Consider the following 17,985-nt stretch of genomic DNA (forward strand, 5'->3'; position numbering starts at 1 on the left):
ATTTTCTAATGGTGACTCTGTTTAGAATGTAACAGGATGTATTAACTGCTTCAGCCCAAAAATATTTTTCTACATTTGATTCATTTATCATAGTTCTAGCCATTTCTTGAAGGCTTCTATTTTTTCTTTCAACCACACCATTTTGTTGAGGAGTCCTAGGACATGAAAAGTTGTGAGAAATGCCATTTTCTTCAAAGAATTGTTTAAAGAAAGAGTTTTCAAATTCTCTTCCGTGATCACTTCTTACTGAAATAATTTTAGAACTTTTTTCATTTTGAACTTTTGTGCAGAAATTTTTGAAAGCCTCAAAAGAGTCATCTTTGTGTTTGAGGAATAGAACCCAAGTGAATCTAGAGTAATCATCTACAATTACAAACCCGTATCTTTTTCCACTAAGACTTGCAGTTTTGACAGGACCAAACAAGTCCACATGAATGAGTTCTAAAGGTTTATTTGAGGACACAATATTTTTTGATTTGAAGCTACTTTTTGCATGTTTACCTTTGATGCAAGCTTCACATACAGCGTCTTTATTGAATTTTATTTTGGGAATCCCTCTTACTAGTTCAAGTTTCATTAGGTTTGAGATAGTTCTCATGTTGGTGTGGCCACAACGTTTGTGCCAAATTCATTTTTCATTTTCATGAGATGCAAAGCATGTTTCAGATGAGATTTCATCTAAGAAAAGAGTATATAAGTTTTTGTGTCTGGTTCCACAAAAAAGAGTTTCGTTTGTGAGAGGATGTTTTACGATGCAAGTATTTTGTTTGAATACAACTTCATAACCATTATCACATAGCTGACTTATACTTAACAAATTATGTTTTAATCCATCTACAAATTGAACATCTTTAATTACAGTGGAACCATTCTTACCAATGGTTCCTATACCTTTTATTTTGGCTTTTTCATTGTTGCCAAATGTGACTGATCCTCTATCCTTATCTTCTAGAGATATGAAGCAGTCTTTATCTCCAGTCATGTGACGAGAGCAACCGCTGTCCAGGTACCAAACCTTTTTCTTTATTGAGAGAAGACATTCCTGTAGAAGATGTTAGCATTTTCTTAGGTACCCAAATTTGAGTGGGTCCTTTAGGGTTAGGTTTATCTTTAGATAATATAAGTTTGGAAGCTGGTACAAATTTTATGGGTTTGGAGAGAGATTTCTCTTTCCAAGTAGGAAATATATTGTGTTGATTTTTGACATGGTTTTGTTTAAATGGTTTTTTAAAAAAACATTTTAACTCCTCGTGATTTGTTTTTTTGCAGTAGCAGCATTTTTTTTTGTACTAAAGTGATGTTACCTGAGTTTGTATTTTTAATATGAGGTGTAAAAAACGTTTCATACATTTTTTTATTTTTTGAGGATTTGAACCCTATTCCTGCTTTGTCAAAAATGCCTGATTGAGATCCCATTATGTTTTGAAATGTTTCAGTAGACTTAACAAATTTTGTGATATCCTGAGTTAGATTTTCTATCTTATTTTCTAAAGTCTTTATTTTTGGAAGATTTGTATTATCAATTAGTAATTTTTGTTTAGAGGAGAGAGAAGAGTGAGCATTGTATAAATTTGTAATTGTGACAGATTGTTTATCAATGGTTTTCTTTAACTCTTCCTTTTCTTTGATTAAGTTTGAAATTTGTTCTTTTTGGAAGAAACATTTTTGAGTTAAGAGGTTTGAATCCTCAAGCAGATTGTCAAACATAATATTCATTTCATGACAAGTATCACAGGAGATAAGAGAACTTACTTCAGTTTCAGATGTAGTCATAAGGCATAGATTTGCTTCTTCTTCATCAGTGTCTGAGTTTGAGTTTTCAGATCCATCCCATGAAGCCATCACTGACTTCTTTTTGAAGGGTGTTCCTTTGACGAACCTTTGAGGACATTCGGTTTTGAAGTGTCCAACTTTGTTACATCCATAACATGTGATTCTGCTTTTGTCTATCTCAACCTTAGGAGGATCTCTTCGAAATGGTCGTTTGTGTTGTCCTCTTCGAAATACCATTTGTTGAATGCGTTTGGATATGAGTGCTAAATCATTCTCATCTTCAGAAGGTGATTCATTTGACTCCTCAATTTTTTCTTTTGAGTTTTGAACGGCCTTAAGAGCAATTGATTTTCCTTTCTTAAGTGGTTTATCTTCTAGAATGAGACATTCATGTGCACGAAGAGAACCAACAAGTTCCTCAACTGGTAGACTTGTTAGATCCTTAGCTTGAGTAATGGCAGTGACCATTGGTCTCCATACTTTAGGAAGACATCTAAGTAATTTTCTTATCCTCTCGTGAGGAGAGTAAGTTTTTCCAAGAGATCTTAATTCATTAATAATAATAGTAAATCTGGAGAACATTTCATCTATGGTTTCATTTTCTTTCATTTCAAAAGTTTCAAATTTTTTTACTCCCATATCTATTCTTTCTTCTTTGACATGGCTTGTTCCTTCATGATGAATTTCAAGTTTGTCCCAGATTTCTTTGGCAGTGTTACATTCTTCAATTCTATCGTATTCTTCTCTGCTAAGAGCACATGATAAAATAAATTGAGCTTTTGAGTTTAAGAGTACCTGTTTTTTTCTTCAGGAGTCCACAACGCTTGAGGTTTTGGAGCAGCAGGAGCAGCGTCAGTGGCGATAGTCATTGGAGTGAAGTTTCCTGTTTCAATGATGGACCACATATTTATATCTTGAGATAAGAGAAAGAGTCTAATTTTACCTTTCCAATAGTAGTAGTTATTTCTGTTGAATAGTGGAGGTCGGTGGGATGAACCTCCTTCAGCAATGAATTTTGTTTGTTCAGCCATTCTTTAGAATGTTGTGATCGTTTTACTCTAACACGGTTAAGTGTAATTTTTTCAGAGCCCGAGCTCTGATACCAATTGTTGCAAATAAATGTCACTAGAAAGGGGGGTTTGAATAGTGACCTTTTTAAAATTTTAGTTTAAGTGTGTTAAAGAGGATATAAAGAAATAAATGACTGGTAATAAAGAACACACAGAAGTTTATACTGGTTCACCAAAAGGGTTAGTCCAGTCCTCACACACAGTGAGATTTTCTTATATCTTACACTTTTATCCTTTAAACGAGGGATAAAAATGTTACACTTTACACAACCTCAAAAGGCTCTTACACACACTTAAGGTATTACTCTAGACCTTTCTTTCACACTTGTTACAAACAAGATTTTATATCTCTTGAGGATATACAAAAGTATTGAATGGATGATTTAAAGATGATTCACTATTTGGCAGTGATGAGTTTACTTTCTCTTCTAGTGTATGAGATTTTGGACTTTGATTCAATATGAGATTAAGCTTCAATGTCAAAGTTGTTTATTCTTGGCAAGAGGTACTGGTTATATAGATGCTTTGGAGCATATGATCGTTTGTACTTGCATGAGAATAAAATATCATTCTTTGCTGGATGTGTACTTTGAGGAGACCAGAGATTAGTCCTTTGAGTAGATGAATAATCTGTCTTAGCTGGCAGTGTACTTTGAGGAGATCAGAGACTAGTACTTTGAGTAGATGAGCATTATCATTTGAATATATGTACGTTGGTTTATTTTGAAATGATGTAATCTGCTATCATTTGTACTGAGTGCTTTTGCCAATGTATTGATAAGATCATGTTAACGCTAAAACAAAATATATAATATCTAACATCATGAGGACCTGCAAGGACACTTGTTAGAGGAGTTAGAATAATAGTATGTTGTCCTCAAAACTCAGAATTTGTTTCAACATGTGCGGCCCTGGTAAATCGCCCTCGCGTTCACCCTCTATGCCCATCATGGCGAACAAAAAGACAATAATTTTAGTGAGCGAGGAATCTGACGGCGAAGAAAGTGTCATTGCATTGATGTGCGCTTCTATGGACGATATTTGTCGCTAGAACAAAACCATGGAGGATAATATCCTTCATATCCAGCAGCGCCAACAAGAGACAGACATTGTGGACGAATTGGAGGTATTGGACCCCCAACCTCTGTCTGATGAAATATGGGAGGCGCCCATCCCTGAGAACTTCAAACTGTCATCGTTGGCTAAGTTTTGACTAATGCAACAACCTGTATGAGCATGTGGCCTCCATCAACACTTAGAAGAAAGACAAGAGGCGTCTTAGAAGAAAGATCCAAAAAGAATAAGATTGGAATAAAATTTTGCATAAGTTTTTGATTTTAATGGAATTGGATCATAGACAAAGGTACAATGTACAATTCATGGTTTATAAGTTTTAAGTGTTCACAAAATATCATCTTAAACCTTTTGAGTTTTGCTAAATTAAACATGCACTACTACAAATAACTCCATTTCACCTCAAACACGTAAGGGGTATAACCTCGATTACACAGCTGAGCTAACAAAGGGAGACATGGAAATTTTCCACTTTACCCCTCGATTTTTGAATAACCGAGGGGAAAAGTGGCACAAGTCATGAATTCGATCTCCATCAACTGCATTTTTTTTTATTTTCAAAATTGCACTACGTTTTAACCTCGGTCTTAAACAATAATCAAAGAGTAAAGTCATGTTTATAAAATTTTAGTTTTAACCTGGTTTTTTTGTTTTATTCTCCAAAGTATCAAACTTGTTAACAAATTCTAAATCTTTCTCATCATCAACAACGAAACCAATAACAACAACCAAAACAAAATCAATAGAATCTTTAAAAATCAAATCTCAACAACATTAACAACAACAACAACAAAATCTTTAGAATCTTTAAACATAAATCTCAACCACAACAACAACAACAACAACAAATAAACAAAATCAATAGAATCATTAAATATTAAATTTTAACAACAACAACAACAAATAAACAAAATCAATAGAATCATTAAATATTAAGTTTTAACAACAACAACAACAACAACAATATTAAACATTTTACTTGAGATAACTAGAACTAACATTAATAAGTTACTTTCATGTTTTCCTAACTAACATTAAACATTTTTAACAAGGAATTACTAGAGAAACCAAACTTTAGTAAGAAACCAACCTTGAAATATTTTTCTATCTTCCTCTCAATATCATTGTTTTCATTATGTTAGGTTTAGATTTCAGCATTTTGCATTCAAGATGGATAGTTGTGTGGCATTCACATTTTGATTGACTAGTGAGAGTTTCACTCGGATCACCAACGTTTCGTGTCGGTTGATGAGTTGGCAATATTTTGACAGTTGTTACTTTATAAATGGACGACAAAGATTCGATAACTTTTTCATGAAATTGGTCATATATAAAAATTGAAAAATTAAAATGTGCTACATTACCCCTCAGTTTCCAGCAAAACCAAGGTAGTAGGTCATAAAAAAATGTAAAGGTGTTAAAATATAATTGTTGGGATTCGAAGGTGAGTCCTCTAAATACTTTACCCACTAGGTTTCCACCCCAACCGAGGTAATAAGTCATAAAAAAATTAAAAGGTGTTAAAATGTAGTTGCTGGAATTTGAAGTTGTGTCCTCTAAATACTTTACCCCTAGGTTGTCAACTCAACTGAGGGAATACATGTTTTTTTTCAAAAAATTAAAATGTGACACGTCTATGGTTTTCACCTTGGTATTTTGTTAGGTGGGGTGAAAATTTTGTCAAAAAATATATTATTTGTAGTAGTGATAGTTGCTTGATTCACTTTCAAATGACGTTTAACTTAGTCAGTTTTTCATTATTAATTTTGATTAGGTAATTCAGTTTTTCTATATGGGTAAATCATTTTCCCTCATCTCTGCCAAACCACTTTTGAGAAAAGCTAATGTGTAAATCAGTTTTCCTCTCTGGTAAATTGATTTACCTATTTCAAAATTTCAATTTTTTTTGTTCGTTGCAAGCATGGAAATCAGTTTCCCTCTCTTGGTAAATCAATTTACCTCTATATGTTTGGAAAAATAATGAACCAATGCAACACCTTTTCATCTCTAATGATCATAAAACCATTTCCCTAAGTATAATGAGATGGGATCGAAGGGGACCATCTCCCTGTGATTCTCTTAAGGTATTCATTTGATTGGCATATCCAAAAACTCCTCATATGGAATTTCAGAAATGCATATCTGAACACCCTTGCGAATAGCCATTGTTGCACATGTGTGTGTTCTTACCATAACTGCCCCAAAAACCATTAAATAATAACCCAAACATCTACATTAATTAAACTTCTATCTAATGAATTTAAATGAGTATAAACTACTTATTACATGCATACAATGTACAACAAATGATTTAGAGAAACTTACTCAAAACTGGAGCTTTCGGAAACTTGATGAAATGAGTTGAATAAACACTTGTTTCGGTAACACATTCAATAAGTTGCTCAAAATGAAAGATTCAGGGATGAAGATGAGTTGAATGAAAATGAAGAATGAGGGGTTCTGTCCGCGCTAAATATATACTTAAAAAAGGTTCGAAAATGCATCTCTGAAAACCCTCTGAACTTAAATTATGGAGTGGATTCGGAGATGCATCTCTGAAATCGTCCTAATTTTGAAAAAAATAGTTGTTTCGGATATGCATATCCGAAAATCCCTCTAAAAAAATGATGTGGTGAATTCGAAAATGCATATCCGAATTCTAAGAGTATTTTGGAGTTTTCGCCAACATCCTCTAAAAAGACATAGAGGATGCATTAAGCGTCTGTTTGATTCAAATGACAGGGAGGGATTTTAATGAAGGTGAGTGGATTTTATTAACAGATTACATTTTTTATCAATAGGATCTTATATAAATTATATGATATTCAAAAATTGAAAAATTCACAAATATTTTTTTATAATAACATACTAGTAAGAGACCTGTGATGTCGCGCGGGTACATGTTTATTTGATGTAGTATATTTTGAATGATATGAAAGTCAATGTTAAATACCACTATGAGCAATTTTATTAATTATTATGTAAATTAATTAGACATGAAAAAAATATAAATTTTGATAGAATATTTTCTTCGTAATATTATAAGAAATGTAAGTGCAAAATTTAAAATATAAATGAAAAATATAAAATTATTTACTTAATTGTAAGTTAAACAATAATCATACATATTTAAATGTATTTGAAAATAGTAATTTTGTCTTTAAATAAAGGTAATAATTTTATAGTGACCCGTAACATAAAAACTTAGTTGTGTGAATGACTATATACTAATATTCAATGAGATAAATTAAATACAATTCTAAAAGCACTTCTATCATTAGAAACATTTGAATTTTATTATAACCACTTATATGGGCACACACATAATTGATAGTGATATACTAACACCGTAAAGTTTTATGCACTTGTAGTGCTTGAAAATTAAACTCTAGTAGTGCTTGAAAATCATACTGTTCTTATTTTAAAGTAATATATATATATATATATATATATATATATATATATATATATATATATATATATATATATATATATATATATATATATATATATATATATATATATATATGTATGTTTTTTTACTTGAATTCAACTGGTAGTGTCCCGTGTTATTTTATGAAGTATTTCAATTACATTTGTAAAATAAAGGAAAAATTATTTAAGTATTATATATAAATAATTGAAAATAAATTTAAATATGATTAATAAATTTAATAACATTTTAGATCTCATATTTAAAAAAATTATGAAATATTGGTGCTCTCTATAAATATGAAGAGATTCAAAAATTAAGAAAAGTGAAAATAGAGAATACAAATAGTTAAATACTGTATTATTTAAATAGGTGATCAAAATTTTATTATTTTAAAAGTAAGAGTTAAAAATATATTTCAACATAATTAATATAAATGTATATAATCACAACTCTTTTTAATTGATTTAAAAATAAAAAGAGAGGGAAAGTTGGCATAAGGGAGAGAAAGAAAGCTGGAAATTAAAAATTTTAAATAAATCAGTCAATGAAATGAGAATACATGGTCGTAGGGAAGTGGGAAAGGTGAAATATTGTAGTTGATCAAAGGGCTTTATGGGTAGTTTGTAATGAAAATGTGGTTTAATTAGTAGGTTACGAAACTGTCCTTTTTGTAGTGTAAATTTTTTTGGATGAAAGGATAAATTAGGTAGATTGGTCAGTTGAATAGTAATGGGTAGATAGTAGATTAGGTAGATTGGTCAATTTAATAATATTGGGTAGATAGTAGATGCATAAATAATTAAATAAAAAAATTATATTGTTGAGTGATTAAAAAAATTACAACTTATTACAAAATGTTAAAAAAAATTTAATACACTTCATTAAAAATATTATTTTCCGACACAAATTAAACTATGTGTTCATAATAATTTTGAAATCGTGATGAATCATCTAATAAAAAAAAACATAAAATAACCTATTATTAAATAACAGAAACATAAAAAGAATATTATATATAATTTATATAACTTATATTAAATAAAAAATATTTATATTATTAAATTTTATATATAATTTATATGAAATAATAAAAATAATAATTTAAAGTTGAAAAACAATTATAATACATTAATGGAAGTAACATAGAAAATCAAAAAAAAAAAAAACCAGTAGTATAAAAGAAAATGAATAATTTTGGAATAAAGAAGAGAGAATAAGGAGAGAAAGAAATACAGAAAAGAATGTTTATTTCTATTGTTTGGTGTATGAGAAAAGTTAAAGAGAGAAAAGTTAAAGAGACCAAATATTAACTTTTTGTTTTCTTCTCTATCCAGTGAAAAAAAGGGAGAGAGATGTCAATTCATTATAAAACTAGTGTGTATACCCGTGCGAGGCACGGGCTTAAATTTAATATGTATACCCGTGTCAGACACGAATTTAAATTTATGAGAAAAATATATTTTAGATTTATTTATAATTTAAAACTTAAAATGAAAAGTTTTAATTATTAATATATGAGATAGAATTGTATTAGAGAACTATGATCTATGAAAGAGATAAAAAAAAAACTAATTCATTTTTCAAAAGACGAAAATTTTAATAGCAATGTTAATTTGTTATTAAAAAAAATACTAATCATACAAATCATAGATGTTCGTGCGAGGCACGGGACAAAAGTTATAAATAATCATATATTTGATGTTTAAAACAAAAACTAAAGAATATAGATAATTGAAATTGAATTTTATTAAACAATCAATGGATTTCATTGTTCGTTACATATAGAAAAATACATGCTTGAATGCAATCTATAATAGTTTATCTGAAAGAGATGTGAAGGAAATATGAAGAATGAAAAGATCAAACACTTTATAATTTTAAAACATTCATCAACCATTTATTGAAGGAAACTATTTGGAGATACACTATTTGTTTTTGTTAAACAGAGCACTAATCATTAATTAAGACAATTGTCACACAAACTGTAACAATGCGAGAAACGGAAAAATCAGTAGCATAAAGCTATAAACGTAGTACAATTGTTGGTTACAGAGTAAGAAAAAATAATTTAGCCAAATGCCAGCTAAATATATCAAGTATGCAATGTATCAATTCTACAATTAGTTTCATTTCAAACACTTTCCGCCAAATAAACAAATCCACCGTCTTGAAATCCAGTTCCAAAACTCCGTATATTAGTCACCTTGACCCCAGACCATGGCTCTGCTGCTGTAGCCCTGTTATGACATTACAATGCATCAGTAAAAAGTTTAGCTTTAAATGTTATAATCAATAAAGCAGAGGACAACTATTATATATTGAACAAAAGGAAGATCAATCCTATGACATTATAATGCATCAATAGCACATGAATTTAACATTAGTAGGCAATGAATTTTAACAAATCCAAAAATGTTTGAACATACTATATATTTAAAATTCATATGGTATAGTACCAAAGGTTATAATGATTATCATGATTACTATTAGTATAAATTTAAAGTGTCTACAAACCTCTTAGTCTCATACTCTGTTTAGATGTCTTGCTTCTCAATATCATCTTCCTCCGAAATATGGCATTAGATGAGCTGTCTCCATCCATATAGCTAGTGCAAACTGTTAATTCTTGTAAGACTTCAAAGAGTAATGAACTGGATGTAAAAAATAGTGGCCAAGACATATATACTGTTATGTGACTGTCAGTGATAGAATTGCACCATATTTTAGCAGAATTTACGGGTGCACATTGGAACTGTCAAATAATGATAGAATTGAAACAGGTTTTAGCAGATTTTTGAGGTGCACATTGGAACTGTCAAACAATTGAATTGCATCAGGTCCTGAAATAAATTGTATTTGTATTTGTATAGTATACAATGGTGCAAGAAAAGGAGGAAGTTATAAATGAGTTCTAAGTTACACCAGCCCTACCTCGAGAGTTATTATTGCAACATTTTCCAGTAAGCGGTATGACGAATTTTTTCCTTGTGACATGAAAATCTCACCAGTTACTTTCATTCTATAAGGCAGAAATAAAATACTGTTAATTTAACTATAAAGAGAAATTCAATTACTTTTAACAACCATTCATTAACCAGCCTTGGTGAGCACTTGATGTAGTGACACAATACACTTGGTTGCACTATGCTCAGAATACGTTACCGCCTCCTCTACATTAGCAGAGGTGTGACTCGACAAAGGATCATGAAGATACCTTATAAAGTAATCACGATAATCCGCTGGAAGAGACATGAAAGTTCCACCTATTAATATAAACTCAACCTGAAAACAATCAACTACACACATAAAGAAACTACATCATGCCTTATCCATACCACAACAATTAGCAAAGAAACTATTCACGCTGAAATGAGACAGAGAAAAAGTCAATACTAAAATCACAATGTGCAGCCAAACATGAGATTGACCTTCAAAATTAAAGCTAGAACTGAAACTCGTGCTGACTCAAACCTTGCCATGCTAATCAAAACTTGAACATACTCACCTGAACTGAACCAAATTCCACTCAAACCTTGCTTAAATTTAGTGCTATAGATGTGTCAAAACCATAACAACCTGCTATCTATAACAGACCTGCACCAAGACCAAACAACCAGTTAAACCCACAAAAATCTTCACAGAATTTCAAACCAAGTTAACCTGCATAATATCCAAACACGAAATTTAACAACCTTCAATTATTAATCATTTCAAACTAATACACTCTAATTTTTGAACCCATTGTACCATAACCAAACTGCAATCATTCAAATAATACCAGCATCAACCATGTTGCAGACATTTATTCATGCATGTCATACATGCAGTATTCAAACATGCACCATTTTAAGTAAAGAACAATTAAAACATACTTTGTACTCACAAGAAAATGTGGTTGGTTCCAACTTCCACTGTCCATCTTGCCCTGTTCAATCGGATTCAACTGGATTGCTAAACCTGAGTTAATGCAAACAATGATTGACGTGCTTAAATCATCAAAGCTTTATATGGCTTAACAGCAACAAAAGACACTCATAACTTGAGTAGTTAAAACAACCAAAATGTTTCAAAAGGTATTCAATTATAAGGTTTCACTTGAAACTTTATTTAATTGTGAATCCTATTAAATCTGCAAAACACAAGAGAAAAAAACAAATTATACAGAAACTTTTAGAATGAAAGTGTGCTTAAGTGTAATTAGCATAAAAAAAACTATTGTCAAAATAATAGAGGCGATAAATAGTTGGTCATACCAAAATTTACTACACACCTGCTAATTACATCTCTAAATACCACCATATAACTATTCTAAATGGTTTGTATTTTAAAAAAATACCAGAAACTTAAACATGCACCTCTAAACACCACCATATCACTTAACACCTGAAACAACCTGCTAAAATATCACTTACCTCGTCCTCAAAACTGAGTCACAAATTGTCACCCTTCACTCACAGCTACAGACCAATCTTCACTGTACAAAAACCACATCACAAACTTCAAACAACCCACCATCAAACTTGCAAACGCATCACATAGCAACAACGACAACTCAATTTACAATAATAACAACAACACAGAGCAACGACGATAGTAGTAGAGTGGGAAGAAATAAGAAGAGAAGAAAAATGGTCTGAACTGAGAAAAAAAAGAGACACAATATATGACTTTGAGGATCCATCGGAGAGACTCCGATAGGTACTTTTTTAAGTCGTTTATTGGTTTTCTCATCACAAGGCCATATATATTATAAAAAATGTGAGCATCAAGATGCCCGAAATCATGAAATTCAGGACTATGAAAAATGCTGCAAATCCAAATAAAAAAAAAGAGAATCAGCAGCATAGAGATTGTTATACTCAATGATTGTGGAAAACAATAAGCTACTATAGTGTTACATCCAAACAATGAAAAAAGTGATAAATAGTAAATACCCTGATATGCCTTGTTTATATCTTGAAACATGGACGTAGCAGAGTTATGGTCTTTCTGCTTATCCGGGTGCCATTTCTGTGTTCAAAATTCAAATTCATAGCAAAAGAGATTAATATCCATCCTAAAACTGCTCCACCGAGATATAAGAAAAAGAAGAACACATAAAACGGAACTCACGAGAGCAAGACAAATGTAATTAGAGCAAATAGCATTGTCATCAACATCATAATCTACTTCCAGTATCTTGTAATAATCCTGCAAATCACAAATTAGTAACAAAACAAAACAAAGCCTAAATTGATAAAATAAAACCCTAAGGAAGATAACAGAGGGTGAGGGTTTGGAGAATCTTGGGTTTGGGGAGAGGTGAGAAGAAATCGAAGTTGAGAAGAAAACCCTAAGGAAGATGACAGAGGGTGAGGGTTTGGAGAACCTTAGGTTTTAGAGAGGCGGTGTGGTGGTGGTGATGGTGTTCATCGTATTCACGTTCCCACATCATGGTTGTGGTTGAAGATGGAGGGTGAGGGTGGTTTGGTTTGTGAAGAGAAATGATAGAAGTTGTGGTGAGGCGTTTTTGATGTGGGTGTGATTTGGAGAGGGAGAATAGGTGAAACGGCTTGTTTCTTCCTCTTCCCCAAATCGATTTTGGTGAAGGTGGTTTTGGTTGTTTCCAAGAACAAAATTGATTTCCCAATGGTCCAAGCAGTAAATACTTTGCGTATGAAGAGGAAGGGGATCTTTCAGATTCCCAAAACTGAATAATGATAACAAATAAATATAATTAAAAATAAATAAAATGTTAAAAGATAAATAAATAATAGAAGTTACTATAAATAGAAAGAGAAGAAATTGTGAGAATGCATAAGAGAGTGACACTTGGCAAACTTGCCAAAGAACTCATCTTGCTTTTTTCTATTGTATGATTATTATTTTATCCATTTATATATGTGTATTATACAGTATAATGATACTATTGTATGAAGCGTTTACTTTTTTTTTATGTTAAATAACACTCCACAATTATTAATAACTTACATGGTTGTTTTATTTTTAATTTTATAGATAAAATAATGGTTGTTTTATAATTTTTACGTAAATTAATTTGACAAAAGTATTTTTTTTTAAGTTGGAGAATATATTTAAAAATAGATAACTTTGTTTGGTAAGACATGTTTTCGAGCTTATAGCTTATGTCTTATAAGATCATATGATAATTTAGACCCGTTTGGTAACGGTCTTTTCATCACGAGCTTATAGCTTATTTTACTAGCTTATAGCTTATTTTTCAGACGCTATTTCAAATAGCGTTTTAGCTTATGTCTTATAGCTTATTACTCTTTTTCCTTTTTTATCCTTATTAATTCAATTAAAATTCATTTTTAACCCTTATAATTTATTTTAATTTAAAATAAAATAATTATATATTAAATATCTTTTATGTCATTTACAATTATAAGTTAATTGAACCGCTAATTTTACCAAACACTTCAATGAGCTTATAAGCTATATGTCTCAATCATCCGCTATAAGCTATAAGTCATCAGTCATCAACCATCAGTCATAAGCTATAAGCTATCAGCTAGCTTATTAGTCAACCGCTATTTTTATCAAACTGACCCAAAGTTTTAATTAAGGACTTATTAGTAAATTAACACAAAAAACAATAAATTCAATAATTTCATTTTTGTGTTTTAATTAAGAGAAAAAGGTTCATAACGGTGTAAATTTTTACACTTACACGGTCAACCAATCAGAACCTTGTATCATAATAAATCACACTTTAATTTAAAAGTTCTTTTAATTACAAGGCATTTTATTAGTTTTTTATTGAATGATAGTGTAAAATAATTTTACAATGTCAATAAATATAAATTAAAATTTTTAATTAAATATATTAATTACCTTTTCATTATGTGGTATGTATAAAATTTATATAAAATAAAAAGTAATTAATATATTTAATAAAATAAATAATAAAAAAATAACTATGTAACCATAAAAAATTGAATATAAATGAAAAATTAAATTAAATATGATTAGTGGAGAGATATATTTGTATTTTTAAAACTTATCAACACTTATCTCTTCTCTATTTCTCTCTTCTTTCTCTTATACCAAACAATATATTAAATTCATTCTATCTCTTATCTCTTTCTCTCTTCTCTCATTCTCTCTTTACTTTTTCTCTCTTCTTAATTTCTCTTTGCTACCGAACACACACCCTAACAGATTCTCCTTATCTTCTCCTCTCTTTCTCTTCTCACAGACACTACATTTTCTCCAAACTCAAACTACAACATCATCGTTACTATCAATGACAACATTTTCAACTGAATTCTTGTCACACACTCTCAATTTCAGAAACCACCCAAACCGCACCTCTCGCCACTCAAATCCCAACTCCATCGTCACTTCCTCAACCCCACTTCTAAACGAAGGCAACACTAATAATAATCGAAGAACACCAATCAACCAAGAACAATTCAGAGTCAATGAAACAAGGCCAAAACTTGTTCAAAATTGCGACTTTCGAGACAAAAATTCCATCAAAGCTCTCTACAAGTCATGCAAATTAGCTAAGTACGATGAGTCTCTCTACTTACTTCAGCGAATGGTTAATAGGGGTTATAAACCTGATGTTATTCTTTGCACACAATTGATTAAGGGTTTTTTCAATTCTAAGAAAATCGAGAAAGCTATTCAAATTATGGAGATTTTGGAAAAGCACGGTGAGCCTAATGTTTTCGCTTATAATGCTGTTCTAAATGGGTTTTGTAAAGCTGATAGAGTTGATGCTGCTAATAAGGTGCTTGATAAAATGAAAAAGAGAGGTTTTTTTCCTAATGTTGTTACTTACACTATTCTTATTGGGAATTTTTGTAAGAGGGGTAAACTTGATTTGGCTTTAAGGGTTATGGATCAGTTGTTGAAAGAAAATTGTAAACCAACTGTTATAACTTATACTATTTTGATTGAAGCAACTATTATTGAACGTGGTATTGATGAAGCTTTGAAGCTTTTGGATGACATGTCATCGAGAGGGCTTCAACCTAATGCGTATACTTACAATGTTGTTGTTAATGGTATGTGTAGAAAAGGGATGTTGGATAGAGCTTTTGAGTATCTTAGTAGTATAAGTAGTAAGGGCTGTGTTGCTGGTGTGAGTACTTATAACATTCTGTTGAAGAGTCTTTTGAATGAAGGGAAATGGGAAGCTGGGGAACGTTTGATGTCGGATATGTTGGATAAAGGTTGTGAGCCGAGTTCTGTGATGTACAACACTTTGATTGGTTCGCTTTGTTGTAATGGAAAAATTGATGAGGCTGTGAATGTGTTGAAGAGTATGAAGAAGAGCGGTTTGGCTCCCAATGTTGCAACTTATAATTATCTTATTGAAGCAACTATTATCAAAGGTGGTATCGACGAAGCTATGAAGCTTTTGGATGAGATGTTGTCGAGAGGGCTTCGACCTAATGTGCATACTTACAATGTTGTTGTTAATGGAATGTGTAGAGAAGGGTTGTTGGATAGAACTTTTGAGTATTTGGATAAAATGATATCAGATGGTCGTTTGCCTGATATTAGTTGCTATGACTCGATCTTGGCTTCTCTGTGTAAGAATGGACATGTTGGTGAAGCTTTGCACATCTTGAAGAAGCTCAGTGAAGTGGGCTGTCCTCCAGATGCAAGTTCTTATAATACATTGTTTGATGCATTGTGGAGCAGCGGCAATGAAATTAGAGCGTTATGGATGATTCTAGAGATGTTAAGCAAAGGCATTGATCCTAATGAGATCACCTATAATTCACTTATTTCTTGCTTGTGCATAGATGGATTGGTGGATCAGGCAATTGAGTTGCTGGTTGACATGATGGAGAGTCGCAAGTTTCAGCCTACTGTTATTACTTACAATGCTGTTATTCATGGATTGTGCAAGGTGCAAAGAGTCATAGATGCTATTGAGGTGCTTGCTGCTATGAATCAGAGAGGATGCTTGCCAAATGAAACAACCTACACATTGTTGATTCGAGGGATTGGTATTGGAGGATGGCGAAATGACGCTATGGAGTTGGCTAACTCACTTGTTAACATGGATGCTATTTCGCAAGATTCATTCAAACGTTTGAATAAAACGTTTCTTGCGAATGATGCGCACAACGAGCTCGCAATATCAGAATGAACTAACTTCATGGGCATAAAATTTATTCAGGTCTTCCCAATAAGATTTGTTTTTTCAATTCAATTAATGAATACCTACTTATTTCTTGCTCCCAATTTATTTGTTATTCAAAGGTTATTGAAGTTTACACAAATATCAAATGGATGGTTACTTCTGACAACTATAATGTGGCTACTAAAACTCCACTGCCTCAGTTGATGAACGATGCGATGATCGTGGCAAAGCAGAAGGATTTCGATGTTTTCAGTGCCTTGGATGTGATGCATAATGAAGGTTTCCTTAAAGATCTCAAATTTGGACCTGGAGATGGACAGGTTCACTACTACTTGTACAATTATAGGATTCGTAATGCCATGAAACCGTCCGAACTCGGGCTTGTGCTCTTGTAGCCAGATATGTTTTCTTTTTTAGTTTTTTATATCAGTACATATTGTTGCTGAAGAAGACTTGTATCATCCAAGGAAAAACCATTCATTTATTTTGTTTGAATTAACATAACGCATTTTGAGGTACAAGAATATTTAGTCTAATGAAATTTTTTGGTTCAATTCAATTAATGAGTACCAACTTAATGCTTGCTCCCAATTTGTTTGTTGGTCAAAGGTTTTATATAGGGCTGGACAGAAGTAAATAAAACTGCCTCAAGCCGTCCAACCCGCTAGGCCCGTAGGCAGTGGTTGGATCAATTGGTTAAATCGGGTTGGACGGTTTAAAAAAATATGGTTTAAGATGGTTACTGCCGGTCGGTTTCGGTTGAAGAAATTTTATCCACGGTGAACTGAATCCGACTGCTTATACCCTTGGTGATGAAAACTTCTTTCCTTTTTAACTTCATAACCTAAACTGAAATTTTATTTACATTTCTTATAATTAATATGGTGATGGTAACATGTAAGTAAATGTTAATTTCTTGGTTGTTTGTGAGTAAATAGTTCATTGTATTAAGATAAGAACTTTCAAAAATTTGTTCTTAGTTCCTTTCAAAAATTATTTTTGTGATTAATAATGTTTCTTACTTTTTTATTTTGTCCACTAATATTGGTTATGACCACTGTTTTAGAATCCTAATCAACAATATTTAGTGATTAATAAAACCTAGAGAAGGTAAGAGTTGAATAGTTCAAATTTAAGCATAGTGGCTGTTTTCTAGTTTGTGTCTTTCACCTAAACTATTAATGTGTGAATTTTTGTGTGTTGTACTTGTGCTAGTTTAAGGAAATGGAAGTGTAAGAACTCATTGAAAAGTGAATATTATTATGATGGTGATAATGGCTATGATGTTATGGTTCAAGCTATCCCTCCATCAACACCAGGACCAAGATTAAGGTATTAAGCATAGTGCCTTGGTATTACTAACCAATACCATATTGTATATCTTTACATAACTATAATGTAATTGTCCTTCTCTCATTCAAATGTTTGACTATGAATGTGTTTGCAGCCAGAGCAATAAGAAGTTGTTTTAGTCACTATGCATGATACAATAGATACTATTAATGGCCTTATGACTTTGTGCT

The 17,985-nt window shown here is 31.5% G+C and overlaps 2 protein-coding genes and 1 pseudogene across 2 annotated transcripts; 1 reads left to right on the forward strand and 2 right to left on the reverse strand.

Moving 5' to 3' along the window:
- Positions 1–534: 534 nt before the first annotated feature.
- On the reverse strand, positions 535–2,804 carry LOC131619904 (uncharacterized; annotated as a pseudogene).
- Positions 2,805–9,350: 6,546 nt separating this feature from the next.
- Positions 9,351–13,060, reverse strand: LOC131619905 (uncharacterized; the record flags this gene model as incomplete). Its single annotated transcript, XM_058890943.1, has 6 exons — positions 9,351–9,590; positions 11,237–11,310; positions 11,766–11,827; positions 12,288–12,363; positions 12,466–12,543; positions 12,722–13,060. Coding segments are annotated over 4 exons (510 nt in total), but the record flags the coding sequence as incomplete, so codon positions are not given.
- Positions 13,061–14,462: 1,402 nt separating this feature from the next.
- On the forward strand, positions 14,463–17,021 carry LOC131616350 (pentatricopeptide repeat-containing protein At3g04760, chloroplastic-like). Its single transcript, XM_058887657.1, has 2 exons — positions 14,463–16,498; positions 16,582–17,021. The coding sequence occupies exon 1, from the start codon at positions 14,603–14,605 to the stop codon at positions 16,466–16,468; it is 1,866 nt and encodes a 621-aa protein (XP_058743640.1). The 5' UTR covers positions 14,463–14,602; the 3' UTR covers positions 16,469–16,498; positions 16,582–17,021.
- The last annotated feature ends 964 nt before the right edge of the window (positions 17,022–17,985 follow it).

The sequence above is a fragment of the Vicia villosa genome, linkage group LG7 (genome assembly GCF_029867415.1).
Source record: "Vicia villosa cultivar HV-30 ecotype Madison, WI linkage group LG7, Vvil1.0, whole genome shotgun sequence".
Classification (NCBI taxonomy): Eukaryota; Viridiplantae; Streptophyta; class Magnoliopsida; order Fabales; family Fabaceae; genus Vicia; species Vicia villosa.